Raw genomic sequence first — 23826 nt, forward strand, 5'->3', positions numbered from 1 at the left:
ACAACCTTTATCAGTTGTAGCTGCCTTGAGTAAGATAATAACTTTGCTGACCAGGATGTAATTCGAGCTGTGAACTTTTCTACCAGAGACAGGCATTGAGAGACTGTCAGTTTCTTTGTGGATAGGGTTACCCTCAAGTACTTGAAAGGCATCCTTAATTCCACATAGCCCAGCAATTGTAGTTGTCTTCTTTCATGTTTGGTGTGATCCCGGCCATGTAAATGGAGCTCTTCTCTTGGTTGGCTTTCAAACCTGAGGCAAATGTGAATTTATGAAAGGATTCTTGTAGCAGGGACACAGATGAAAGATCAGCCCTGCAAAAGATATATGAATAAAACCACCCTGTATATTGATAATCCTATGAATGTAGTGTTGGGTTACCCTGATAGGATAACATAATGTATTTACTGGCTTAAATTGTTGGGGAACCTTGGGTGGTGGTTCTAGCCATCACTTTGAATTATGGACAGTTATTAACGATGCTTGTTGAGTACACGTGTTTCGTACTCACCCTTGTTTTTTCTTTTTTTCATATTTTCTTGGACCCCATGCAAGTATCGGTTTGAATAGCATATCATAAATTGCGTTGGAGTTGCAGAGGTCGAGGTAGTGACTGACAGACTTCAAAGCTTACTCAATCTCTCTCTATTTATCTTATGCTTACTCGCATTTAAGATAGTTTGGCTTAATGATATCATTTTGTATTAGAGACTTGTACTAGAGACAAGACCCAGGATGTATCTTTTTTTTATAATAACTTTTTGGTGGCTGTTCAGCCTTTTATTAAAATTAATAAAGCAAAAACAAAATTATTCTGGCCATAGGCCCAATAAACAAAAGAAAAAAACAACAAAAGAAAAGAAGTACAAATTGTAGAAAATGAATTTGGCTTCTGCAGTACACTTTCCAAAAGCAAATCCGTTTAATCCCAACTGTAAAACAGATTTCTTTTTCTTTCCTTGTGGGTTATCAACAAGCTTGATTTGATTATTGTTGTGGTCATCCTTCTCACACAAAGAGAATCACTGCATTTTCATGTTTTTGATCCTCTTAATCTTGATAAATGTTTGAGGATTAACTATCTCCAGTGAAATGGAGGAGGCAGCATTCCGGAAATAGCAATTCTCCCATCTGTGAGAACAATATTCCTCCTTTCCTTTTCCATTTTTGCGATATATTTGAAATCCATCTTTTATTACTTTTTCTAGTTGCATCAGTACATGGACTTGTTATATTACTTACTGCACCAACTCTATGTGCTCATTAATCTCATGCTTGTGGTTTAATTTTTCTTGTACTTGTTCTGATTTCTGGTATCTGAAATTTATCTATGTTTAAAATCCTTCTCCCTTCAGGTGGTATGTTTGTAAAAGCATTAAACTCCAATAACCCCTTTATATGTATGGCTATATTAGCCAAGTAATCTGCAAATTGATTTTTGTTATAAACCAAACGGGAGAGCCCAACCCAAAAAATTAATCTAATAGGTGGAAAACCCATTTAGCATATAAAACCCTTAGCATTTCTCTTTTTTTCCAATGTGGGACATTGGTTCATTACAATTTCCTTCCCAAAAGATGTGTTGAAAAATAATCCCTAGCCTTCCTTTTTTTATTTATTCAACAATTTCCACTATTTCCCAGGGTACTTGCCAGACTTCCTTTATTACTTTTATCAATATCAAAGAATCTGATTCTATAATTACTCCTGATAGAAAATTGCTAGAACAGTACCTTAAAGCTTGTAGAATTGCATTGTCTTCTGCAACAATGTTTGTACAAATTCCACTATTCTCAGCCTTAGCAAAAATCAGATCCCCTTTATGGTCTCTCAAACAAAAATCATATACACTTACTCCAGGATTTCCTTTACTTGCTCCGTCTGTGTTATACTTGATATTCCCAGAAGATGGTAATCCTCACCTTACCATATTGTGATGCAGTCTTGCCTTATATGTCCCCAAAAAGTTAAATAATTCTTGCCAATCCAAAGACTGTATATTCAGCCATGGGTATATGATCCTCAGCATCTGATGTATGTGGGTTTGAATGTGTTGCACCATCATGATTAGAGTAACATCGCCACCATGTTTTCTTTTATTTCTTCTTTTCCATAACTCCCAAATCACAAATGCTGGTATAGCTCTGTACACTGTTGCAATTTAGAGTTTACTTCTTTATTCCACCACTCGTGAATTATTTGTTGAAGTTGCCTTCCTTCTATTTGTATACCTGCACAAGTAGCAAACTGCCTCCACAACTGCATAGCTATGGGGGTTATTAAAAAAAGATGTGGCATTGAGTTGGTAATTCATCCTTAATTATTATGGATTTATCTTTCTTATTTTCTTTTGCTTACGTTATATCTGATTATTGAGTTTGGGTTGGGATAGATTTACTTGTCCAGAGGGTATGATAAGTGTCATCGTTTATCTATTTTGGGTCGTGGTAAATTGGTATAAGTATCAGTTTCATTGGTCTCATTAATACAAGTTGAGTCTAGTAGAGTCTTGTAGATCAGTGCGGAGACGTCCATTATCTATCTTTGAGAAACTATATGACTTTAGGAGAAATCCATTTCTTCATTCTATTTCATGTGCTCATAACTTTGTATAACTCAAAATCTCTTATTCACTCTCTCAAACATGGTGAGAATGCATTCTTTATTAGCTAGAAATTCAGAGCCCATACCTTTGGTGCACGACAGGGGCAGAGGTCAAGGCAGAGATTGGATTGGAGTATTCGGATCATCTGAAGGTCTAGTTTGGATTGCCTCCTTAGGTTCTAGAGTTGATAATGATGGTTCTATTGAGTTAGAGGGGTTGAGGTCAGTGTAAACACCATTTGTGACTATACCTATGGTTGATGATTACTTGGTTCGAGTGTTGGGCTTCCTTCAGAAGGTGACTTCTATTTTGATTTAGCATTCTACTTCGGGGCTTCAGACAGCAGATACATATGTGGCTACTTTTATGACCAAAATAATCAAGTGTCATGCAGAAGCTAGCAAAACAAACCTTGAAAGACCATGAATAAAAAGATAAACAAGAAATACACCAAAAGAGACACAAAAATTTAACGTGGTTCGATCAATTAACCTACATCCACAAAAGGAGATGAGTAATCCACTAAATAAAAGAGAGTACAAACTGTCAAGAGAGACAACCCCATATAATTCACTCGGAATAAAAAGAGGTTCACACAAGTGATACCGCAACACTTGTGTCTTACAAAGTGTTCTCCCCAAATAACACTTTTAAACCCCTAGAACTACATTGTGGATACTGCTAAACTAGAAGAAAGGAGCCTCTATTTATAGAGTCTATAATCTTTTCCTACAAGAATAAAGATTAGCCAAATATGGAGAATTTAGGTTTTTCTTTTTCGAAAGGAAAACTCAATTATGGTACCTAAAGGAATCAATTATGGTAAGAAAGTCAGGACAAATACCAACAATTCTCTCCTTTGGCCTGAATTTCTGACAAAATAAATTTGTTCCACTTTCTTCACGTAGTCTTCATCAAGTTCAATCTCCATCTGAAAAATCTCATCCATTTAATTTTGTCTCTACACAGAGTGTTCTGATAAAATTTCTCAAACCAAAATCTTTATTATCATCTAATAAGTTGCGGTTAGAACTGAATCTGCCAAGATGAACACCCAATTTTAACCTTGCTATATGATACCACTTGGTAGGACCAAAATAATCAGGTATCATACGGAAGATAGCAAAGAAAATCTCAAAAGACCATGAATAAGCAGATAAATGAGAAATACACCAAAAGAGATAAAAGAACTTAATGTGGTTCGATCAATCGACCTACATCTACAAAAGGAGATGAGCAATCCACTATATAAAAGAGAATACAAACTGTCAAGAGAGGCAACCTCACACAACTCACTCAGAATAAAAAGAGGTTCACACAAGTGATACTGCAACACTTCTGTCTTACAAAGTCTCCCCCCCAAACAACACTCTCAAACCCCTAAGACTACATTGTGGATGATGCTAAACTAAAAGAAAGGAGCCTCTATTTATTAAATCGATAGCATTTTTCCTACAAGAATAAGGATTAGACAAATATGAAGAATTTAGGATTTCCTTTTCCTAAATGGAAACTCAATTATGGTACCTAAAGAAAATCCAATATGGTAAGAAATTCACGATAAATACCAACAACTAATATTAATTCTCCTAGAGTTGATGAGATATTACCAAGGATTGCTCCACATTTAGTGACCTACCCTTATGTCCATGAAAGAACAAACTAGGTATGTAGAGTTTATAAGGACAGATCCTCATTGGTTCGGTGGAGATTAGGGGTGGGCATCGATCGGTTCGGTTCGGTTTTGTGTGTTATCGGTTTGGTTTATCGATTTTCGATTTTTAAATATGCAAACCCAATAACCAACCAATAAGATATTTGTTATCGGTTTATCGGTTATTGATTCTTAACGGTTTGGTTTTCGGTTTAACCAATAAGAAAAATACTTATAAAATAGAAATAGTAACAACCAAAAAAAAATACATAAAGAGTTTTAGTTTACAAAAATCTTCAAACTTAATGTTAGTTGAAAAAAAAAAAACGAATCCTATTTCTTCAATCTTTTCAATATATCCAGATCTTCCCAAAAGTCCAAAACTCTTCAAACGCTTCAAGCTTTTGAAAATATTCACATCTTACCAAAACTCAGACACCTACAACAATTCACATAACAATTCAAAGTAAAATATCTTAACGAGGAATCAAAAAGATAAAAACATAGCAACAATCAAAGCTTGAGATTGATGCACAGATTAAAGCTATAATATTTGTTCTTTGCCTCTGGATTGATGCACATTGGTGCTTTATCTTTGTGATGTTACTAATCAACGCAATAGCTTCAACATGTGTCTCCAACCAGCCACCCAAATAAAATTAAAACCTGGAAGCTACTGGTTTATTATCCTCATCTCATTGGAATCTATAGCTGTATGTTTGATGGTATATTGACTTTCATTATGACAGTAATTCTTAGTAATATTTTTCAGTGTTGTTTTTCCCCTTAATTGTGAAGCCGATGATGGACAAGATATATTGTTAGAAACACATGTTTTACTTGATAAAAATATTTTAATTAGAGCATATATCTATATAGCCCTTTTCACTGATTTATGATGACCTCAATTGTGATACATATGTTACCCCGTTTATGAACATTTGAAGTTTCAATGCAAGACTTATTTGTTTGTGATAAATCAAATTAAATCAATGTTGTGTATTTGCTAATGAATTCGTCCATTTGAAAAAATTCAGAAAACAGTGTATGTTCCAAAAGAGGAGTCTGGCATAGAGTTTGCACACCTACGGAAAAAAGCTATGGATCAGGCATTTGGGCCTCTCATCAAGTCCCTTGCATCACGTCGATGGTGAAAGTGTTTCTGTGATTTCAGAGCTGATCTAGTGTTCATCTCTTTTGTTGTGTAAGATTCTTACAGAGCACATATGCAAGTTCATTCTCAATTCTAGAGGTTACAGTTCTTGCAGATACAAAGAAAATACATGATTTAAAATAAATTAAAGCTAGGATAGGTGGCTTACCAGATGCCCAAATTCAAGTGCAAAAAAGAAGAATTTCAACTCCATGTCAATCATCAAGAATGCTAGTATTAGCCAATTCTACAAAGAATTTATATTAATCAGTCAAAAAAATGTTAACAACCGTTTACAATAATAATATAAAACTAATACAATTAGAATATTTTTACCTTGTTCAAGCTTTTCGAGAACATCTATATCTTCCTCAATACTAACAGGTTGTGATTCACTCCGAATCCAATCTTGAAGGCACACTAGAATTTGTACCAATTTAGGAGTTAATGAACTCCTAAATGAATCAAAGATACGTCCACCGGTACTAAATGCACACTTGGATGCCACGCTTGAAATGGGAATAGATAACACATTCCGAGCCATCTCAGCAAGAATAGGAAATCTGGATGAATGTATTTTCCACCAAGACAAGACGTTGAAGTTCTTGGTTTCACCTTCATTTGCTTCATTAAGATACTTTTGCAATTCTGTTTTAACCGTTGTTATATTTCTAGCTTTATGTTTCATTAGATCATCCATGAATGACCCTAAAAACCCTATCGATTGAATAGTACTACCTAAAATCGAAGGCAGTGAACTAGAATTTTCAAATAAAGAGCTAGATGAAGATGAATAATGTTGACTATCTTTATCTTTTGAAAAGTCCTTTACATACTCACCATACATCAAATTCATGTAGTCTTTCACCTCGCTCTCTAAAATTAGTCCTTCTTCTTTCCCAAACATCATTTGAAGAGCAAAACCAACTGAAACAAACTTGTGCCGAGGATCCAGAACACATGAAATAAAAATCATCTTATTCATTTTCTTTGGACTACCCCAATACTTATCAAACTTTTCTTTCATATTCGATGTAATTTTACCCAAAAGATCATCACCATCATCGTCACTCGATATCAACTGCTTCAAATAATAAGAAACCTCACAAATTTTAAGAAAGTGTAAATTTGATGTGAAGTGATCTAGATACTTCTTTCGTTAGATCATAAAAAATTTGAAGAAAATTGGCAATTTTCTTCACATAGTCCCAGTCATCACTCGAAAATGCACCGACAACAGTTCTCTCTTCATCTTTAACAAACTGAAGGTAATGTGATAAGCCAATGTCACAATAAACATAACTCATCAACCCATTTTCACACTCAACTGCCCTATTCAATATCAAATATGTGGAGTTCCACCTCATAGAAACATCCAAACATAACGATTTTTTACTATTGATATCAACATCTTCACAACATTCTTGGAACCTCTTACACCTTGCAGGGGACTGCCTTATGTATTTCACTGCTTTTCTAACCTTTTCAATGGACACTCCAATCACTTTCAAACTATCTTGGACAATGAGATTAATAATGTGAGCCATACATCTTACATGAAAGTGTTCTCTATTCATGAAATTGGTTCCCCGTTTAGTGAATATCTTAGCTAACTCTTTCACAGTCACGTCGTTTGAACTAGCATTATCAACTGTGATGGTAAAAATTTTATTGATGCCCCAATCATGTAAACACTTACTAATCTCATTAGCCATGTCTTCACCTCTGTGACTAGTAATTGGACAAAAGTTAATTATCCTCTTGTGCATAATCCATTTACTGTCGATCCAATGTGCAGTGATGCATTTATAATTAATTCGCTGCAAAGAGATCCAAGTATCAGTGGTAAGACAGACTCTTTGTTGGGCGTCTCTAAAAGACCTCTTCAACTTTTGTTTCTCTTCATCAAACAGTTTAAAACAGTCACGTGTCACAGTGTTACGAGAAGGAATCTTAAAATGAGGTTGCGCTACTTTCATAAAGTTTCTAAAACCTTCTTTCTCAACAAACCTGAAGGGGAGTTCATCCACAATAACCATGCGACATAAAGCTCCCCTACATTGTTCTTGCTCAAATTTCCACGAAACAACAGCAACATCACCCGCAACACCCCCTGAACAGATTGAAAGCCTATTTCGGTTTGATTTTTGTCAACAGTTTGATTTCGAGGCATCTTTGAACATGTTAACAAATGAGTAAGCATTGTCGTGGTACCATTTTTATTTGAATCAGCAAAATAATCTTGACCACAATGCTTACACCTTGATTTCTTATTTCCTTCTTCATCAACAAATGATCCAAAATGATTCCATGCACGAGACCTTTTCTTTCTTTTTTTACCGTCGTCTGAACAGAATGTGTTTGACGCGCAATATTTGAATTAGTGCTTTCATCGCCTAGGATCACTGTCTCATCAGTTGTAGTATTTTCATCCATGTATATCAGTATATGTCACTGTAAAATAGAATTTAGACAATAATTAGACAACAAATCATGAAATACTTTCAAAGTAAACAAAAATGAAGAGATCTCTTTCCTTATTTTGAACCATGTCAAATTCTTTACTAAGAATTTTAGGCATAAACAAAATGCAAGAAAAAAAATTAATAACAGAAAGATACTTCAAGAAAAGAGGCTGGTGGAAAAACATTACAAAAGTAAACATTATTTTTTTCTTAATGTTGGCTTCTTCTTGCTAAGTGGTGTTATAAATAAGTATTATTTCATTCAAAATGTACCAAAGAACCATTATCGAGGATTAAAGAGTCTAATAGCTTCAACACTTAAATTCTTTATCACCCTTGGAACAAGGATACAGTGGGTGCTTCAACCATACAAACAATTTGAACAACTGATTCCGTCGACCAAAACTATACTCTGGTTCATCAAGGACATATTTAAACCATTTACTAATCTGACAGGAATCTGTGGTGACCAAGCACAGCAGATAAAGAGACAACCACTAGCTTGAACTTTGCCATTGACATTGTGATGTTATTTATAACCCCACGGCACAAATAAGAGGACACCACAGTCCCATCATACAAACTCATGGCCATCAAAAAGGGATCATTCATGGCCACGAAATAGTTTGAACCTGCCAAATTGACAAGACTCCAACCATCATAGATCGTTTTCTCAAAAACATACATAAATTGGGTTCATTCATAGTAATCACAGTTCTTATCAAAACAGCACAAGAAATTCACGATCGGTTCTGGGACGGCATCCTCTCAATGGAGAGGAAAGCATCAACATTTTGCCAAAAAAGTGAATCAAAGAGTAAATAATCAAGGGGATCTCAGTCAGTACCTTAGTAAGATGAAAGAAGCAGGTCAACAAGAGGGAGAAGCTGTAAGATAGACCAGCTACAACAACAAAAAGGGGAGTAGAAAAGTAAGAGGCGGTGGAGATGAGATGTGGATTTGGAAACTTCTGGATTTAGAAACCTACTCTTTCAACTTATCATATATGTTATTTTGGGTTGGGCCGGGTAGAGTAAATGGATTGCTAAACAGATTTTTATTTTATTGAATAATGGGTTGGGCCATTAAGTTTTATTATTAATAAAATGACAAATTAAACCAAAAAAAAATATTAAACAGGGGTAGCATAGTAATTTTACAGTATTCTTATTGGGTTACCGGTTAAACCGATAACCCAATAGATCAAAATCGGAACCAAACCGATTAACTAATAAAATTTTTTATAAAACCAATAACCCAATAACCCGATACCGATAACCCAATAGTATTTTTATCGGTTCGGTTTTTGCACAGCCCTAGGGGAGATCCTAGGCTTGATACTTATATATTCTTGCTCGATTGTTGTGAGAGGTTGCACATATTGGGCTTGGTATATTCTAATAGAGTAGATTGTACTACTTTTTAGTCTTTGGACCAGCCAAAAAAATGGTAGATGACTTTTGTAAAGAGTAGACCAGTTGGGTCACTACCTCTTTCATGGGTTCAGTTTGCTTGAAAGTTTCAAGAGGAGTTTGTGTAAAGACATGAGAGGCTTGTGGGACAAAGGCTCGGTAGATTTGATGATGATACCGATATGTATGTTAGAAGCTAAGATCCTCTTGATTATGCTTGGAGAGGGTTAGATCATGGTGGTCGTTTAGGTCCTTCATGCCTGTCTAAGCGGGCTCTTACTTCTTTGGATTGTTTCTTGTGTAGATGTCTCGAAAACTATAGAAGGAATTGCCCACAACTTAGACTGAGGGATGATTCATCGGTTGCTCTAGGATATGATATGTCTCATTATAAGGTTCCATAGAATGGACACGAGGCAAAAGCTTCGGGTACAATAGCCACAGGTATGATTCAGTACACCTTTGATCTGTCTTCGTAGTGTTTGACTGTGGTTCTACTTTCTACTACATGTTTACTTATTCGACATTGAGTCTTGATATGATTCGTGAGTTTTGATGGGTCTATTGATATTGCTACCCTGTAGATGATTCCTTAGTGGTGGATCAGTTGTGTGGATCCTATATTGTCGCCCATTTATAATATACTGAATTGAGCTAATCCATTGCAACTTTAAAGATTATTCATATTTATTCACAATATGCAAATTATGTCACATAAATTAATATAAACATGAAATGTACAACAAGAAAAGGAAAAATATACAAAAACAACAAAGAAAGAAAAAAGAACCAATATTGTATACATCTAAAAGATGTAAACAATATATTATTAATTGAATGATCAAGTCATACATCAAACTAAAATATATCAAAAAATTAAAAAAAAAAAAAAAAAAAAAAAAAGAATTACATTGTGTGGGGATTAAGTTGACCCTTTACCTTAGTATTTACACAAGTTAAGGTCACTTAAGAATCTACAACGAAATTAAAAGAGTTAATTAAGGGTAATCTTTCTAACAAAATAATTATGTAAACATACAAATAGTAACAACAACAAAATCTTCAATGATGTTGGCGCCCATGAGCCTGTACAACGAAATCTTCAATGAAGACGAGCACGAACATTAAAGTAAAATCAACACAAATTATTAACCTCCTACAATCAACAACAACTATATATTGCTTGATCGTCTGAAAAAGCATGACCAAGTCCAACACGAGCACGATCGTCGTAGTGAAATCAATGTACGGGGCATCCTTTAAACTGTATGCCCTTAGCAGTAGGACAAGAAGCCAAAGCACAATGTTCTCCACCAGTACCCCACCACTCAAATTTAACTTTACCAAGGACAAAATATATGAACACTCCCATAAATGCCAAGCCAGCATCCAATCCAGCTGACAAAACATAATTATAGTTTTGCCACCAATTCTTTTTGTATCTGAAAACGAATAAATTGAATACTAAACCAAAGCAGATCCAACTATTGAAGTTCAATGTCGTTGCTGGAGGCATACCAGCTGTTGCACCTAGAAGTACTGGAATGTTAATCAATTTAATCCAACTTTGTTTTGGGAATGCTTTGTGTAGCAACCATACTATAAGTGGTGCAATTAAACCACCAAGAAAGAACCAATTTTGTCCAGAATAATTTCCAAGTGAACCAAACATTCTTTTAGGTCCTACTAAACCCCAAATCACCGATGCATCGAAGAAGACACGAGTTCCGGGACATGTCCATGGACTATTTTCTGGTAGTAATTGGTCTTGGCATACGTTAGTAATGTTTGTAAGTAGCCACCATGCTACACCCATGTTTATTGTTCCAGCAATGAGGGTTCCAAGAAGCTGTTTCAAAGAACAAAAAAATTGTCAGCTCAAGTTATATTTAACTACGAAATTTGTTGCTCAATAGTCAATCGTTAATAGGATTATCGATAGATTTTTGTTGTTTAACGACAAAAGTTGTTCACTGTTAATTCATGTTTTCTTATTGTGAGCAGCAACAAGAGTTGCAGGAATTTTCTTTGTTGCTGCTGATTATAAGAAAATAATTAGTTTGTGGACAAAGTTATGCAGGGATTATACATACATTATGCTTGAATTATAACACAAATTTTCATGCTACTACTACTACAACAACAACATGCGCAGTATAATCTTACATGTGAGTTTACATGTACGTAGACCTTAATCCTACCTCGTGGAAGAAGAGAGATTGTTTCCAAAAAATCCATAACTTGAGTAACATACATCAAAGCAGTTAAAAAGAAAAATACAAAATTAAAGAGGACGTAACATAACATAGCATTCAAAAGACAAAGAGCAGGAACAATAACCAAGTAAAGCACAGAATATAACGTAACGAGTAACAAAAATTGAAGTACAAGCACCTACGAGAACAATGCACTATAAATTAGTACCTGAACAATGAACATAGATCTTGGAGGAATCTTCATATAATGGCCAAGCTTGAAATCAGCAAGAAAGGTAACTGCCTGTGACATACTTATATACCCATATGTTTTAAAACAAACATTGGCTATTGGTTTCCCTGGAATTATCAGACCAATAATATATTCTGTGATCACGTTTAGTCCTGGTGACTGCCATCAAAAGCAAAAAAAAAGAAAATTGTTTAGTCAAAAATATTCAAATTAATTTTAGTTAGTATTTAATTACATTCTATTACTAGCAGTACTGAATAAACTTCCACACCATCAGTTCAATTTAATCGGTAATGAAAAGTTAAATATTAACTTCTATTTTTTAGGTCACTATTTTATAAAGGTTACATGTAATTATAGGGAAACCTAACCTGATAGTGGAAAATGTACATACATTATTACTGCACAAAATTTAAATTATGTAGAGTGTGTCTGGTCGGTCAAATTTTTAAAAAAAAAAATTGTTCTAGAAAGCAAGTTCTTTAAAAATATAAAAAGTGACTTCCCAGTAAAAATAGAGCCGGAGGACAAGTTTTCATAAGCGGTCCTCATCCTTCGACACAACTTACCCCACCCCCACCATCCCATGCCAACTCAAACATTGTTTCTCTAGATTATATACACATATATTTGGAATAGTATTTTCAGGGCGGCTCAATCACATTGATCGCCTAAGGCAAAAATCAAATGTAGATCTTAAATTTTTATAAAAAATATTTTTTTTGATAAAGTTTATATTTTAAATTTTGAGATGCAAAGTTATAAATATTATAGTCGATTCTTTTAATAATTTTTGTCGTTAATATAACTAATGCATTTAATCTTTATTGAGACATACTTTAAATACATCAAAATTCTTCTAATAATTCCTTACTTTTATATAAGAAATTTATTTTTGCTATAAATAATATTTAATAATTTTTTAATAAAAACATATAATTTATTATTGCTAAAAAAAAAAATGAGGCCCCTTAAATTTGGAGGCCTTAGGCGATTGCCTTTTTCTTTACTAGGTAGAGCCGCCTTTGAGTATTTTCTACATATTTATCAAATATTAGAAAATAAGAAAACTACGTATTTTCTAGGAAATTAAACAATTTCCATGCAACATATTTTCGTTTATATTGACGCACCCATTGTTTAGACAATACAGAACAACAACAACAATAATATATTCGATATAGTCTTTATAAGTAGGATTTGAGGAGTGTGGAGTGTGGAGTGTATTTAGCCTTACCCGACCTAGTGAAGATTGAGAATATGTTTTCTGTAGACCTTTGGCCAGTTAACACAATAATATATAATGACAATGTAATTATTACTTACCATGTTAGTTGTGGCGGTAATGATACTGATAGGGAGGGTGAAAAGCCAGGCCATGGTAGCAGCCATAAGAAGTCCCCACCATGGAAGTTGAATTTCATCCACCCACACAATGCAAAGTACAAGTGATAAAGCCAATGAAAGTACAAGCATGCCATGAAACCACCAGCCAGGAATTTCTGGATATTTCTTCATAAGTTTCGTGTGGATATCTTCAGACTTTCCTGATTTGTTTGAAGATCGAAATCTCTCAATTATTTCCCTGTTCAATCAAACTCATCAACAAAGTTTCTATAATACAAATTAACATCTACTAATTGCATAATTAATTAAATAGAAGTCATTCGATTGTGTAAACATTATTTATATCGTTAGTATATAGAACTTAAATTTTATTTATATTTGTTAGCTTCGCCTTGTAAAGATTTTTGTTTGTTTGTGTTTTTGGTGTTCTGATTTATTGGTTGAGTAATTGGAGATTAAAAGGGAAAAAGGCAAGAAACCTAAGGAAATTAATAGCAAGTTTAACCAAACTTTTAAAATTCGCTTATTTTGAAAAGTATTGTTGTCAAAAATGCTTTTTTTAAGTACATTTGAAAGTAATCCATTTGTGTTTAACTACCCAATTCGAAAAATATTTTGTCAATTGAAATAGCAATTTGTGTTTATTAAAAATAATAAGAATTAGTAACGGACAAATTTTATATTTAAACAACAAAATCTGTCACTGGTTAGCGACGAAATTCATAGCTTATTTCATTTTTTTGGTTAATGCTTGCCAAGTTTTTAAAAGTGTGAGTTACTTTTTTCTTACTTTGAAAAACTAACTTCTTTTACTATCAAAAGTCACTTATTTTCACCTCTAAAAACTTGTTAAACACCTTGAATCTTTTTAAAATAAACACTTTGGACTTTTCAACGTACAGCTTGATCGAACATGCTATGTAAAAAGAGGACTTACTTTCCATTGAAGAGGCCAACTTGAGTGAGAGTAGCCACAACAGCAGCAAAATTCAATCCATAAGTAAGAGCAAAAAAAGTGGTAATATTAATCTTTCCATGTTTAGCATAAGCAACTTCATCCAACTCAAACTTGCTATTAACAATTGAGTTAATCTCATATTTTTGCCCCTTATCATCAAACAAATGTGAAGAGAATATGGGAAATTTCTTTGCATTGTAAAAATCAAATCCCCAATAGGAGATTGGAGTCGCCACATAAACCACAGCAATATAGCCCACTACAACATTAATAATTGCAAATAATGGGCACACTAATGGGCTACCAAGATATGATGCTACAGTTGACCAATCAAATGTGAAGGATAAAATTCCAAGGCCTTTCATTCCCGAACCAAGTTGTTGAGCTAGTACTGATTTTGGGTAGAATAAGCAAAGCAATGAGAGGTTTGATAGAGTTGAGAAAAGAAATCCAGGCACAATGTACCAAATGAAACTGCATGCTAGTACTACTACGAAGAACTTTCCTCTTTTGCGTTTGCCCTCTGAATTTTTTTCATGGAGTGCCCTGTTCAAAATTCATGAGCAATTAATTAAAACAATTGCATGGTAATTATGTTGCATATATACGATCGAGACGGACACTACAACAATAAAGACTTTTAGCTGCAATAAGTATGCACTTATACAAAGAATGCTAATAAAGCATTTTTACTAACATTAGTTAATAGTCATTGGATCCAATGTTGTCATAAGTTTTAAAGGGATTTTACTAAGAGAGCTAAAATGTAATTGCCACTAATAATAATTGCCTCTGAAAACATAGTTTAGCTGTAATTGAGTTGTTGTCATTAATTTTAACTGCTGCTAAATACAGTATCTTTTTTGGTGCAGTGAGATGAATTATAAATGTTGACAAAATGAGAAGGTGATTCTTAGATTTGTTCCTTAAGAATGAAAAATATTCTGATAGGGAGTGGTTCCACTTTTAAAAGGTATAACTCAAGATAGAAATTCAATTAAATAAAATATCAAAGTGATATCGAACGCCGGATTAAAAATAAAATAAAATTGGAAATTGGAAAAATTACCTGAAAAGAGAGACTAGAACCATATTACCAGGCCACCACATTTCTGCAGGGTATACCACATACTTCTTCATTATTCCTGCCCATCCATATCCCAGAACCTGATGTTCAAAAGATACCATATTAACAAATAGTCACTTTGATATATGGCTATAAATTCAAAATTCCCACCTCTAAACTTAAAGCAACAGTGTGTTAGATGCATAATTTAATTTATTTGGAGGATAATTTTGTTATATTTGTGAATAAACAAATCATCAATATCAAAATGATTATGATGGAATGTATATATGCATAGTTCGAGACCCCACATACAACAACGTATTAATCATGCAAAAATTTTTAAGAAAAGTATAATGCATGTACAGGACACAAGAATTACTTTAACATATTATTTTGATGGAACTAAGGATGAAAATTTACCTGAGTGGTAATAACAAGAATCCAACCAGCAGCAAATGAGATGTTCCTCATATAGAAAGCCTTAATAATAGTCACAATTGAAACAGCATAAGCTGTCCCAGCACCGCAGTTAGCAAACATCGAAATCAGAACATGCTCTTTCATATTAAACGGTCCTGGATTGAATGAAAACTCCCATGTTCCAATCTTAAATTTCCTCGTTGGCAACACTTTAGCCATGAATTTCCCCACTGGCAATGCAGCAACTTGGACAGTTATCATAGTTATGCTTAATGGTTGTGTTCGATAACTGAAGAAAGTGTTGAGAAATGCCAGAATTGCACATGATAGGAATCCCAGGAACCACATTCGAAATGTCCATACTGGAAGTGTTGGATCATCTTCGTTTGACACTGTCAGCCTGTGTCGAGACATAATATAATTAAGTAAATAGAATTATAAAGATATAAGTAATTTGATTAACATAAGTTTTTCTGGCCAAGGTCTTGATCATAAGTGTTTATTTCAGAAAACTGGAAGTGTTTAAGTAGCAGTAATTAAAAACGGTGTTCAAAAGCTAAAATAATCTTTTCCTAGCAGTTTTCTGATATTGACAAAATTGTTTTTCAAATTGATTAGTTAAACATAAATTATTACTCTCCAAAAATATTTTCTTAAAAAGCAATTCTAACAAAACAAAAAAAGTTTTTCGGAATATACAAATTTTGAAAGTTTGACAAACAAGAAATAAGTTCTCTACCTATTCCATTTCTATGTGAAACTATTTGATTTGGCGTGGAAAATAAGAAATGAAAAATGAAAATTTTAAAATTTGCGACTTTCAACATGTCATGATATTTGTAGGGATAAAAAACTATTGAAAGTTGTGATGTTTGCATGACTATATAATTATGTCAAAGCCTATAAATTGCAAGCAAATATAAAAAAGGTAATTTATTTCACATGAAATGGAATAGATTAACGTTTTAAATGAGATAGTTAGACATTTCAATACAAACCTGACTTGTTCGATCGGAGACTCTTCCTCTTCCGGAAATTTTTTTTCAGATTCCTCAACATTTTTCTCGATTTCCATGCCCTCGGTGACAATCAAATGATGTTAACTAAAGCATAAGAAAAGAGGAAATTCTAATTACAAAGGAGATGAAAATTTCCCTTGTGTTGGGAAGCTTTTCTGGATTTGAATGATTCTAATTGTTCTATTTTCTATGTTGACAAATTTTCTAGTATTTTCTTTTTTCTATTGACACAATTTTTTTGGAAAACTTTTCTATTTTTGTGACACCCTCACGTATAACCCCTTATCAAAGCTGAGTGATTTTTTCGTCACAAAAGCAACTTTTTACAAAGATTTTGAATCCTCTACAACGTTCTTCTTCTTTTTTCGTTGCAATGTTTTTATTCTTTTTCTTTGTAAGTGTTCCCTTCGTGAGGGGCCAGGGAGGCGAGGGGGGGAAACATTGATCAGTTTTCACGTGAATTTAATTGTGATTGTCCGTTATATAGGTAGAATAAACGGAAAGACAAACCATTATTTTAAACGAAAATCATGGTTCATGTACATGAAAGAGAGAAAAAATAGGAAAAAATTATTGGGAATTTGAGATTAAAAAAGTTCATGGTCAAATACAACCTATATAAACAAATAAAAACAGGCTCAATTTATGTATACCATTGAAACTAGTGGCTAGAGACAAATGAAAACATGCACAATTTATGTATATTATTGAATTTAATGGCCAGAGACAAATGAAAACAAGCACAATATATATATGTAGATTATTGAAATTACTGGCTAGATACAAGGACAACAATTTATAATTTCTAATGGATAGGCCATTATTAAGAAGACACGGATTTAAAATTTATCTTCTGTTTGAATTTTTAAGGGCATACCTATTACACATTTGAAATAAATGTACAAATTAATTATTTTTGTAAAATAATTTTAGAAACATATCTATACTTTGTGTTGATATTATGGGGAAGGGGAACAGTTAACTCTATTGATTATATGCTATGTCCTCTACTGCTACCTGTTTTAATATAGACATTTTATTTGGTTTAACAAAATTTTAAGTTGACAAAAGTGGAATTTCGATCTAAATGTGTGACTATGGAGAAGTTTGAAAGAATTAAACCAAACAAAGAAACAAAAAGGAAAAAGTACTTAATTAAAGCGCAAGATGGGACACTAGACTTCCTCATCATCATGGGTGGACCCAATTCTAGAAAAAGAATTACAGAAAGACATGAGATTTGAAACCCAAAAAACAAAAAGTTAAAAAACTGAGATTTTTGGGCATAAAATGAAAACTGCACGAGTACTGACACATTATATTGGTAAATGAATAAAAAATTTAAGGAGATACAACTACTATAGAAGGTTAAAAAAAAAATGAACATTGATATGCACTAATTATTCACTTTATTTGGAGATTACAATGATTTGCTCATGGACATGAAATAATGTGGGGATGGTAGGGTGTTCCTTACTCCTATTTTTGGAGGTAGTTAGAGAATTTTCGATAGATCTTCCGAACATATTGAAAAAAATAATATAAAGTGAAGAATCATGACAAGATACTATAGAAAATATGTCAAAACATTCTTTAAAAAAAACAGTAAATACAACAAAAATAATGTGTGAAAATTGTGAAAGGAATTCTCACCAAAATTGAGACATCCTCAAAAAGATGCCTAAATGGGGATCAAATACATGAAGTGAAAAATATAAAATTGGTACTCATCACAAAAATTCAGTTGGTATTGTAACAAAGCACTAAATATTTATATCTATATCTATAATTTATAATCTATATATATATATATATATATATATATAATATATTAAAAGTACGAAGACCCTTAAAAAAAGTGATTTGAACTTTTTACCCTTCATTAAATGTCTTTACTTTAGATAAAATCGTCTTTTTACCTTTTTTCTTAAATTATTAAAATATTAAATTGTTATTCTAATATTTAGTATTTTAAAGTTAATTAGAGTTCTTTTTTATCATGGTAAGAAATCACATTATTTAATATTTTTAAATCAGTTAAAATTTACCTTATATAATAAAGGATTCCTATTATTTTATTAAAATAATATTTATAGAACAAAGAAAAACTAAAAGTGCCAAAATTAGAGGAATCCGTAGGTTTGGGGGGGGGGGGGGGGGGTCATGTACCTAAGAGAATTAAATTTGCTAAATTTTTAGTGGGAAAAAAGAGTCCTAACAGCTATTTACGTAAAAAGCTATACAAGGAAAGGAATAAATTTAATAACCAAAATAAGAAAAAAGTTATAAATGGAAATAAAAAAAAATTAAGAAGCAAATATGAGAAAGTATAATAATTATCCTAATATTTAGGACTTTCAAATTAATTAAAATGAGGTAGGTAAGAAATTATAAAATTTAATATTTTGAAATTAATTAAAATTTTACCTTATATAAATAAAGAATGTCTATAAATTATTATGCTTTTACGTTTTCTTCTTATTTTGATATGTCTATAAATTGTTGTGCTTCTATCTTTCTTCTTATTTTGATATTTGATATTTTGATTGATGATTTATTAAAGTTTTCTTCTTGCATCTCTTATTATCATCTTTTTTTCTTCTTCATTCCATTTAGTTAATAAAATTTAAATATTATATATGTATTATACATAATTGACAAGGAATTTTTTCTTTTGATAATTTCTCATGTTTCTCTTTCAGTTGAATAATATATGAAACACGCATGTTGCTACCGAATGAAGTAGCAGGAAAAATCGAAGGTTTCTCTCTTTTCCTTTTCATCTACTTTTTACAGGAGTTGTATTTCTCTTTCCAACTACTGCAAATTTTATTCCTTTCACATGTATTTGATAGTGTATAAATATATTTGTTATATATTTCGATAATGTGTAGTGCTAAATTTTTTAAAGTAATATCATATAGCACTATTATTATAGTAATTTCAATTGATTCAGTTATTATTTTTCTCCTTTTCGACAGGTATTTTATGCACTGTTTGTTTGTTGTATCATATAGTTCATGTTGAAATATTTTGTTGATAGACTTTGGTGTTTCTTTGTTTAAATTCTTTCCATAGCATATTAGTTTTTCTTATAATAGTAAAGATATTAATTTGTTGCCCTCTAACACTTCTAAAGACATATGAATTGCTCCATATGTCGTATCGAGAAATTTTTTTAAGCATTTTTTGTCGTTCTATAGTCATTTTAGTTTTTCTTAATTTAGGTTAAAATATTTTTAATAATTTTGTATGAATATATTAATTTTCTATTTAAGTATTTTTCATATTTAATAAAATCATCAATTTATTTTTAATCAAGACATATTTTCTTTTATAATATTATAAAATTGAATTCATTGAAGTGAGATACACGAGCAGAGCCCGTACTCTAAACTAGTACCTTATATACATTGCAGGTTGATTATTCTATCATCTCTTTTGCTTTTAGGTTCATTTCTCACATGCGGGTCTTTTTCTATTTACTAGCTTTTATAAGCACAATAAACAGTGATTTGTTACAAAATAAATAAGCAAATAAAACTTTTCTAATCAATGAGAAATATTGTTTTTTGAGATACTCTTTATTTCTCTAAGTTGAACAGATGGGGAATCTGTTGCAACAGATTAGTCATCTGTTGATTCATTCAATTTTGTGTTATCCTTTTGTAATGTTCTTTTTGTTCTTCTCTTGTTTGTCATCAAATGTGTTTCTCTTGTTTGCAGATAAAAGGAAGTGAAATTAGATCAACTTTTGCTCAACCAGCATTAAAGGCTAGAGTAAAGATGGGTTCGGAGGAATAAGCTGCTTACAGATGGAACCACTTCATATGTAGGAGGTATGTATAACTGATCAACCTATCATAAAAACACACATCCAGTACAATGATTTTATGAATGTTGGTTCTTTACCTATTAGGCGTTAATCCTTCAAACAAGATATGGCATTTTATAGTTAAGATTGGTAGGTTTAAACTGGTAAGGCTGAGGGACCAAGTAGGTGGCATCGATACCCTATTACGATTTAATGAAGATTTTGCTAATGTTTATGTGTCAAGTTTGGAGAAGGGTTAAGGTTTTTAGTGGCAGTGTAAACATTCAAATAGTGATTGCACTGACTTTAAGGGTTCAATGGACTCTTGAAAGGCCTCCGAAGCCTCGCACTACTGTAAACAAGAATGAAAATGAATATAGTTATTGCTCTGGTCCAAATTTATATGGATGGGTTGCTCGAGAAGACTATTATACAGCAGAAGGTAATTATAAGAATACCTGTGCGGGAAGGGGGAGGTGGAGAATACCATATATCAACTCAAACCTTATTAAAGAAGAAACAAAGGGTAGGAAGGAAAGTGTAGCGAAACTGGCTGATGAAATTGACATGAAAAATAAAAAAACTTAATGAGTTGCGAATCTAAAAGTGTATCCAAAAATGAAAATCCATCAGTCGTTCTTGAAAAAGAAAAATGTTCAAGTGGACTGAAGCTGTGCACTTTATTTGGGGACTGCAACTAGCTAGCATGGCCTGAATGAAGACCCACAAAATGCAGTACTAGAACTCTAAGAAATCAGCTTCGCGAGCACGGAAGGTGGTAAGATTTTTGGTCAGAATTAAAACCTGAACCAACTACTCCTGAATTAAAAATAAGGGATCAAGCCAAGGTGGCAATTTCTCAAGTTAAACTTGCATCCCAAGCCTCCTGTTTATGGCTCTGGTCAGGTCAAAGGCAGTGGAAACAACAAGGCATGGGATTTCTGCCCAACTTCAGACCTTTTTATTTCTATTGCCATTGACCTAATCATAGCCATAAATAGAAGGCATGGCATGCAAGTTAGACTTTAGAAATTGACGTCTTGGCTTCCCTTATTTTTACTTCTGGAGTTGTTGGTTCAGGTTTTATTCTTGACTGAAAATCTTACCAATCTCCTGTACTCGTGAAGCTGCTTCCTTAAAGTTCTGGTCCTATACTTTGTGAGTCTTCATTGAGGCAACGCTCTCTAGTTGCAGTCTCTAGTAAAGTGACCAGCTCCAGTCCTCTTGACCATTCTTCTTTTTCTTCAATGACTGACAGATTTTTATATTTGGATACACTTTCACATTTGAAGCTCATTCAGTTTATTCATTTCTCATGTCAATTTCATTGGTCATATTCGCTAGAAGTTCCTTACTTACTTTCATGTGTTTTCTCTTAAACAGGGTCTGAGATGATATATGGTCTTCTCCACCTCCCCTTTCCCGCACAGGTATTCTCCAAGCACCTTCTGATATATAATATTCTCCTCGAGCAACCCATTTATATAAATTTGGAATAGGAGAATTTTTATTGGTTCCATCATTGTTTGCTGCAGTGCGAGGCTTCGGAGGCCTTTCAAGAAGTCCATTGCACCATTAAAATCGAGCCAATCACTATTGAATATTTACACTGCCGTTAAAAACTTGAACTCTTCCCAAAACTTAACACAAAAACATGAGCATAAATTGTCATTAAATTGCAATAGGGTATCGACACCACCATCTTGAAATCCTTCGGCCTTATTAGTTCGCACCTATCAAACTAAACTTTACAATATAGGATCTTATTTTAAGGATCAATGTCTAATCGGTAAAAAATTATATTCACAAAATCATTGTACTTTATGTGTGTCTGTCACGGTAGCCTGATCAATAATACATAACTCTCATGCATGAAAGTGGATCCATTCATCTGCACACATCTTATTCTTCCTATCCCATCAAGACATGTTAGACAGTGTTTATTCATCTGCACGTATGTGATGACTATTAAAAAAGAGGTGAAGAGTCATGACTTTTTATCTAAACATTCAAAATAGGTGATGAATCAAATTCTCCATCTGTTACAACTGATGAATCAGCTGTTAGAAGAAATTAGAACATCTCCTCCAATAGATGGTTCATGTATCGCAACAGATAATACATATACTGCAACATATGTCTCATCTGTTGCACATACAAACCATCTGTTGCAACAGATGATAAATCTATTTTAACAGACCATTTGTTGCATATACAGACCATCTATTGCAATAAATGGTAAATCTATTGTGACAGATAGACGATCTGTTGCAACAGCTCAATAATAACGGTTGTTATCAAGTCTCAAACCATTTTGAAAAGGTGAGAAGTATTAATGTAAAAGAAAAATTCAAGACTTTTCACATAAAACAAAATGTCACCAGTTTGAATGTAATCAATACAATGGATCTGAACAGTCGTGTCTTTTGACCTAACACATTCAGATTCAATCCTCTATAAATAGGTCCCTCTTTAATCTTCATTGTACTCCACTTTATTTATTTCTTGCATTTTTTATTTTCGTATGACATCTTCAACCACTTTTCTTCAAAGAACATATTCCTTTCTCGTTGAGGTAAGTTTTTTTCTTGTGTAAATCTACCAATTGATAGTATACGTTGTATTACATTTGAACTCTTTTCTTTACTCTACATTTTTTATCAATTCATGTGTGTTCTAGATATGTCTGATCCTATTTGAGACATTTCTATTCTGCACAACACAATGCAGTAACTTCAAAGGCAAGTTAATGACATGTAGGGGAGTTGGTTGTCGTGAGAGCAAGGATGATCAGAAAGATGCAGAGGCTGATGAGGGCCCTGCTGCTGTGAGTTGATTGGTCGGCTGGCATTAATGATAATGATAGTAATAATTAGAATGTGTTTTTCTTTTACGTATGTATTTTAATTTTTTTATATCGGATCTATACCTAATGTATTTTATTTTTCATTTAATGAAAAATTTATTTTTAGTCGACTTTAGCTTTTTAATTCTTATTCAATCTTCATTCTGTCTATTTCTTCTAAATATACATGTTAACATGTTGACGGTTGGGGGTAAGGAGCAATTTTGAATGCAGTAACAATAGCAATTTTGGCTTTTCAGTTCTTTCAACAAATGGTGGTTGAAAAAAAAAGTTCTTTCAACATATGGACTATGTGTTGGAATAGATTGGACATCGTTTGGGTTTCTGTCAACAGATTATCCATCTGTTGCGACAGATTTATCATCTGTTGGAGAAAAACATTCCAGTTTGATGAACTGTATTGTGTTCTTCCAGCTAATTTCTATCTGTTGCAACAAATGGATAATCTGTTGAAAATAATTATGGTCTGTTGTATTTAGTTCATATTTTGCCTCTTTTTATTAATGCCCAAGTTATTAAAAAAGATATTTTATATATAATAAATGATCACATTATGTTCACAACACTGAGTTAAATATATAAAAGTTCACAACAAA

At 32.8% G+C, this 23826-nt stretch overlaps 2 protein-coding genes and 1 long non-coding RNA gene across 3 annotated transcripts; 1 reads left to right on the forward strand and 2 right to left on the reverse strand.

The window, feature by feature from the left end:
• The first annotated feature begins 521 nt into the window (after positions 1-521).
• On the forward strand, positions 522-5526 carry LOC124889365. The gene is made up of 2 exons (XR_007048312.1): positions 522-1133; positions 5297-5526. It is a non-coding gene; the product is annotated as an uncharacterized LOC124889365 (long non-coding RNA).
• A 101-nt stretch (positions 5527-5627) lies between these two features.
• On the reverse strand, positions 5628-6779 carry LOC124889724 (zinc finger BED domain-containing protein RICESLEEPER 2-like). Its single transcript, XM_047401702.1, has 3 exons — positions 6564-6779; positions 5749-6493; positions 5628-5659 (listed from the first exon to the last, which is right to left on the reverse strand). Exons 1-3 carry the CDS (start codon positions 6777-6779, stop codon positions 5628-5630), a joined length of 993 nt encoding a protein of 330 aa, XP_047257658.1.
• A 3290-nt stretch (positions 6780-10069) lies between these two features.
• Positions 10070-17134, reverse strand: LOC107851576 (oligopeptide transporter 2). The gene is made up of 7 exons (XM_016696639.2): positions 16530-17134; positions 15532-15931; positions 15112-15209; positions 14022-14588; positions 13064-13322; positions 11714-11896; positions 10070-11138 (listed from the first exon to the last, which is right to left on the reverse strand). The coding sequence occupies exons 1-7, from the start codon at positions 16604-16606 to the stop codon at positions 10530-10532; spliced, it is 2193 nt and encodes a 730-aa protein (XP_016552125.1). The 5' UTR covers positions 16607-17134; the 3' UTR covers positions 10070-10529.
• Between the last annotated feature and the right edge of the window lie 6692 nt (positions 17135-23826).

This window comes from Capsicum annuum, chromosome 12 (genome assembly GCF_002878395.1).
Source record: "Capsicum annuum cultivar UCD-10X-F1 chromosome 12, UCD10Xv1.1, whole genome shotgun sequence".
NCBI lineage: Eukaryota > Viridiplantae > Streptophyta > Magnoliopsida > Solanales > Solanaceae > Capsicum > Capsicum annuum.

Excerpts from the sequence above, each read along its gene's own strand:
- LOC107851576 (XM_016696639.2), bottom strand. The coding sequence starts at position 16,606 with ATGGAAATCGAGAAAAATGTTGAGGAATCTGAAAAAAAATTTCCGGAA. Across the intron at positions 13,323-14,021 it reads GTTGGCCTCTTCAATGGAAA|GGAAATAATTGAGAGATTTC; the intron begins GTAAGTCCTCTT and ends TTGATTGAACAG. Across the intron at positions 11,897-13,063 it reads TTACCGCCACAACTAACATG|TCACCAGGACTAAACGTGAT; the intron begins GTAAGTAATAAT and ends TTTTGATGGCAG.
- LOC124889724 (XM_047401702.1), bottom strand. The coding sequence starts at position 6,779 with ATGAGGTGGAACTCCACATATTTGATATTGAATAGGGCAGTTGAGTGT. Across the intron at positions 6,494-6,563 it reads TTTATGATCTAACGAAAGAA|TTGATATCGAGTGACGATGA; the intron begins GTATCTAGATCA and ends TATTTGAAGCAG. Across the intron at positions 5,660-5,748 it reads TCTCGAAAAGCTTGAACAAG|AATTGGCTAATACTAGCATT; the intron begins GTAAAAATATTC and ends AATTCTTTGTAG.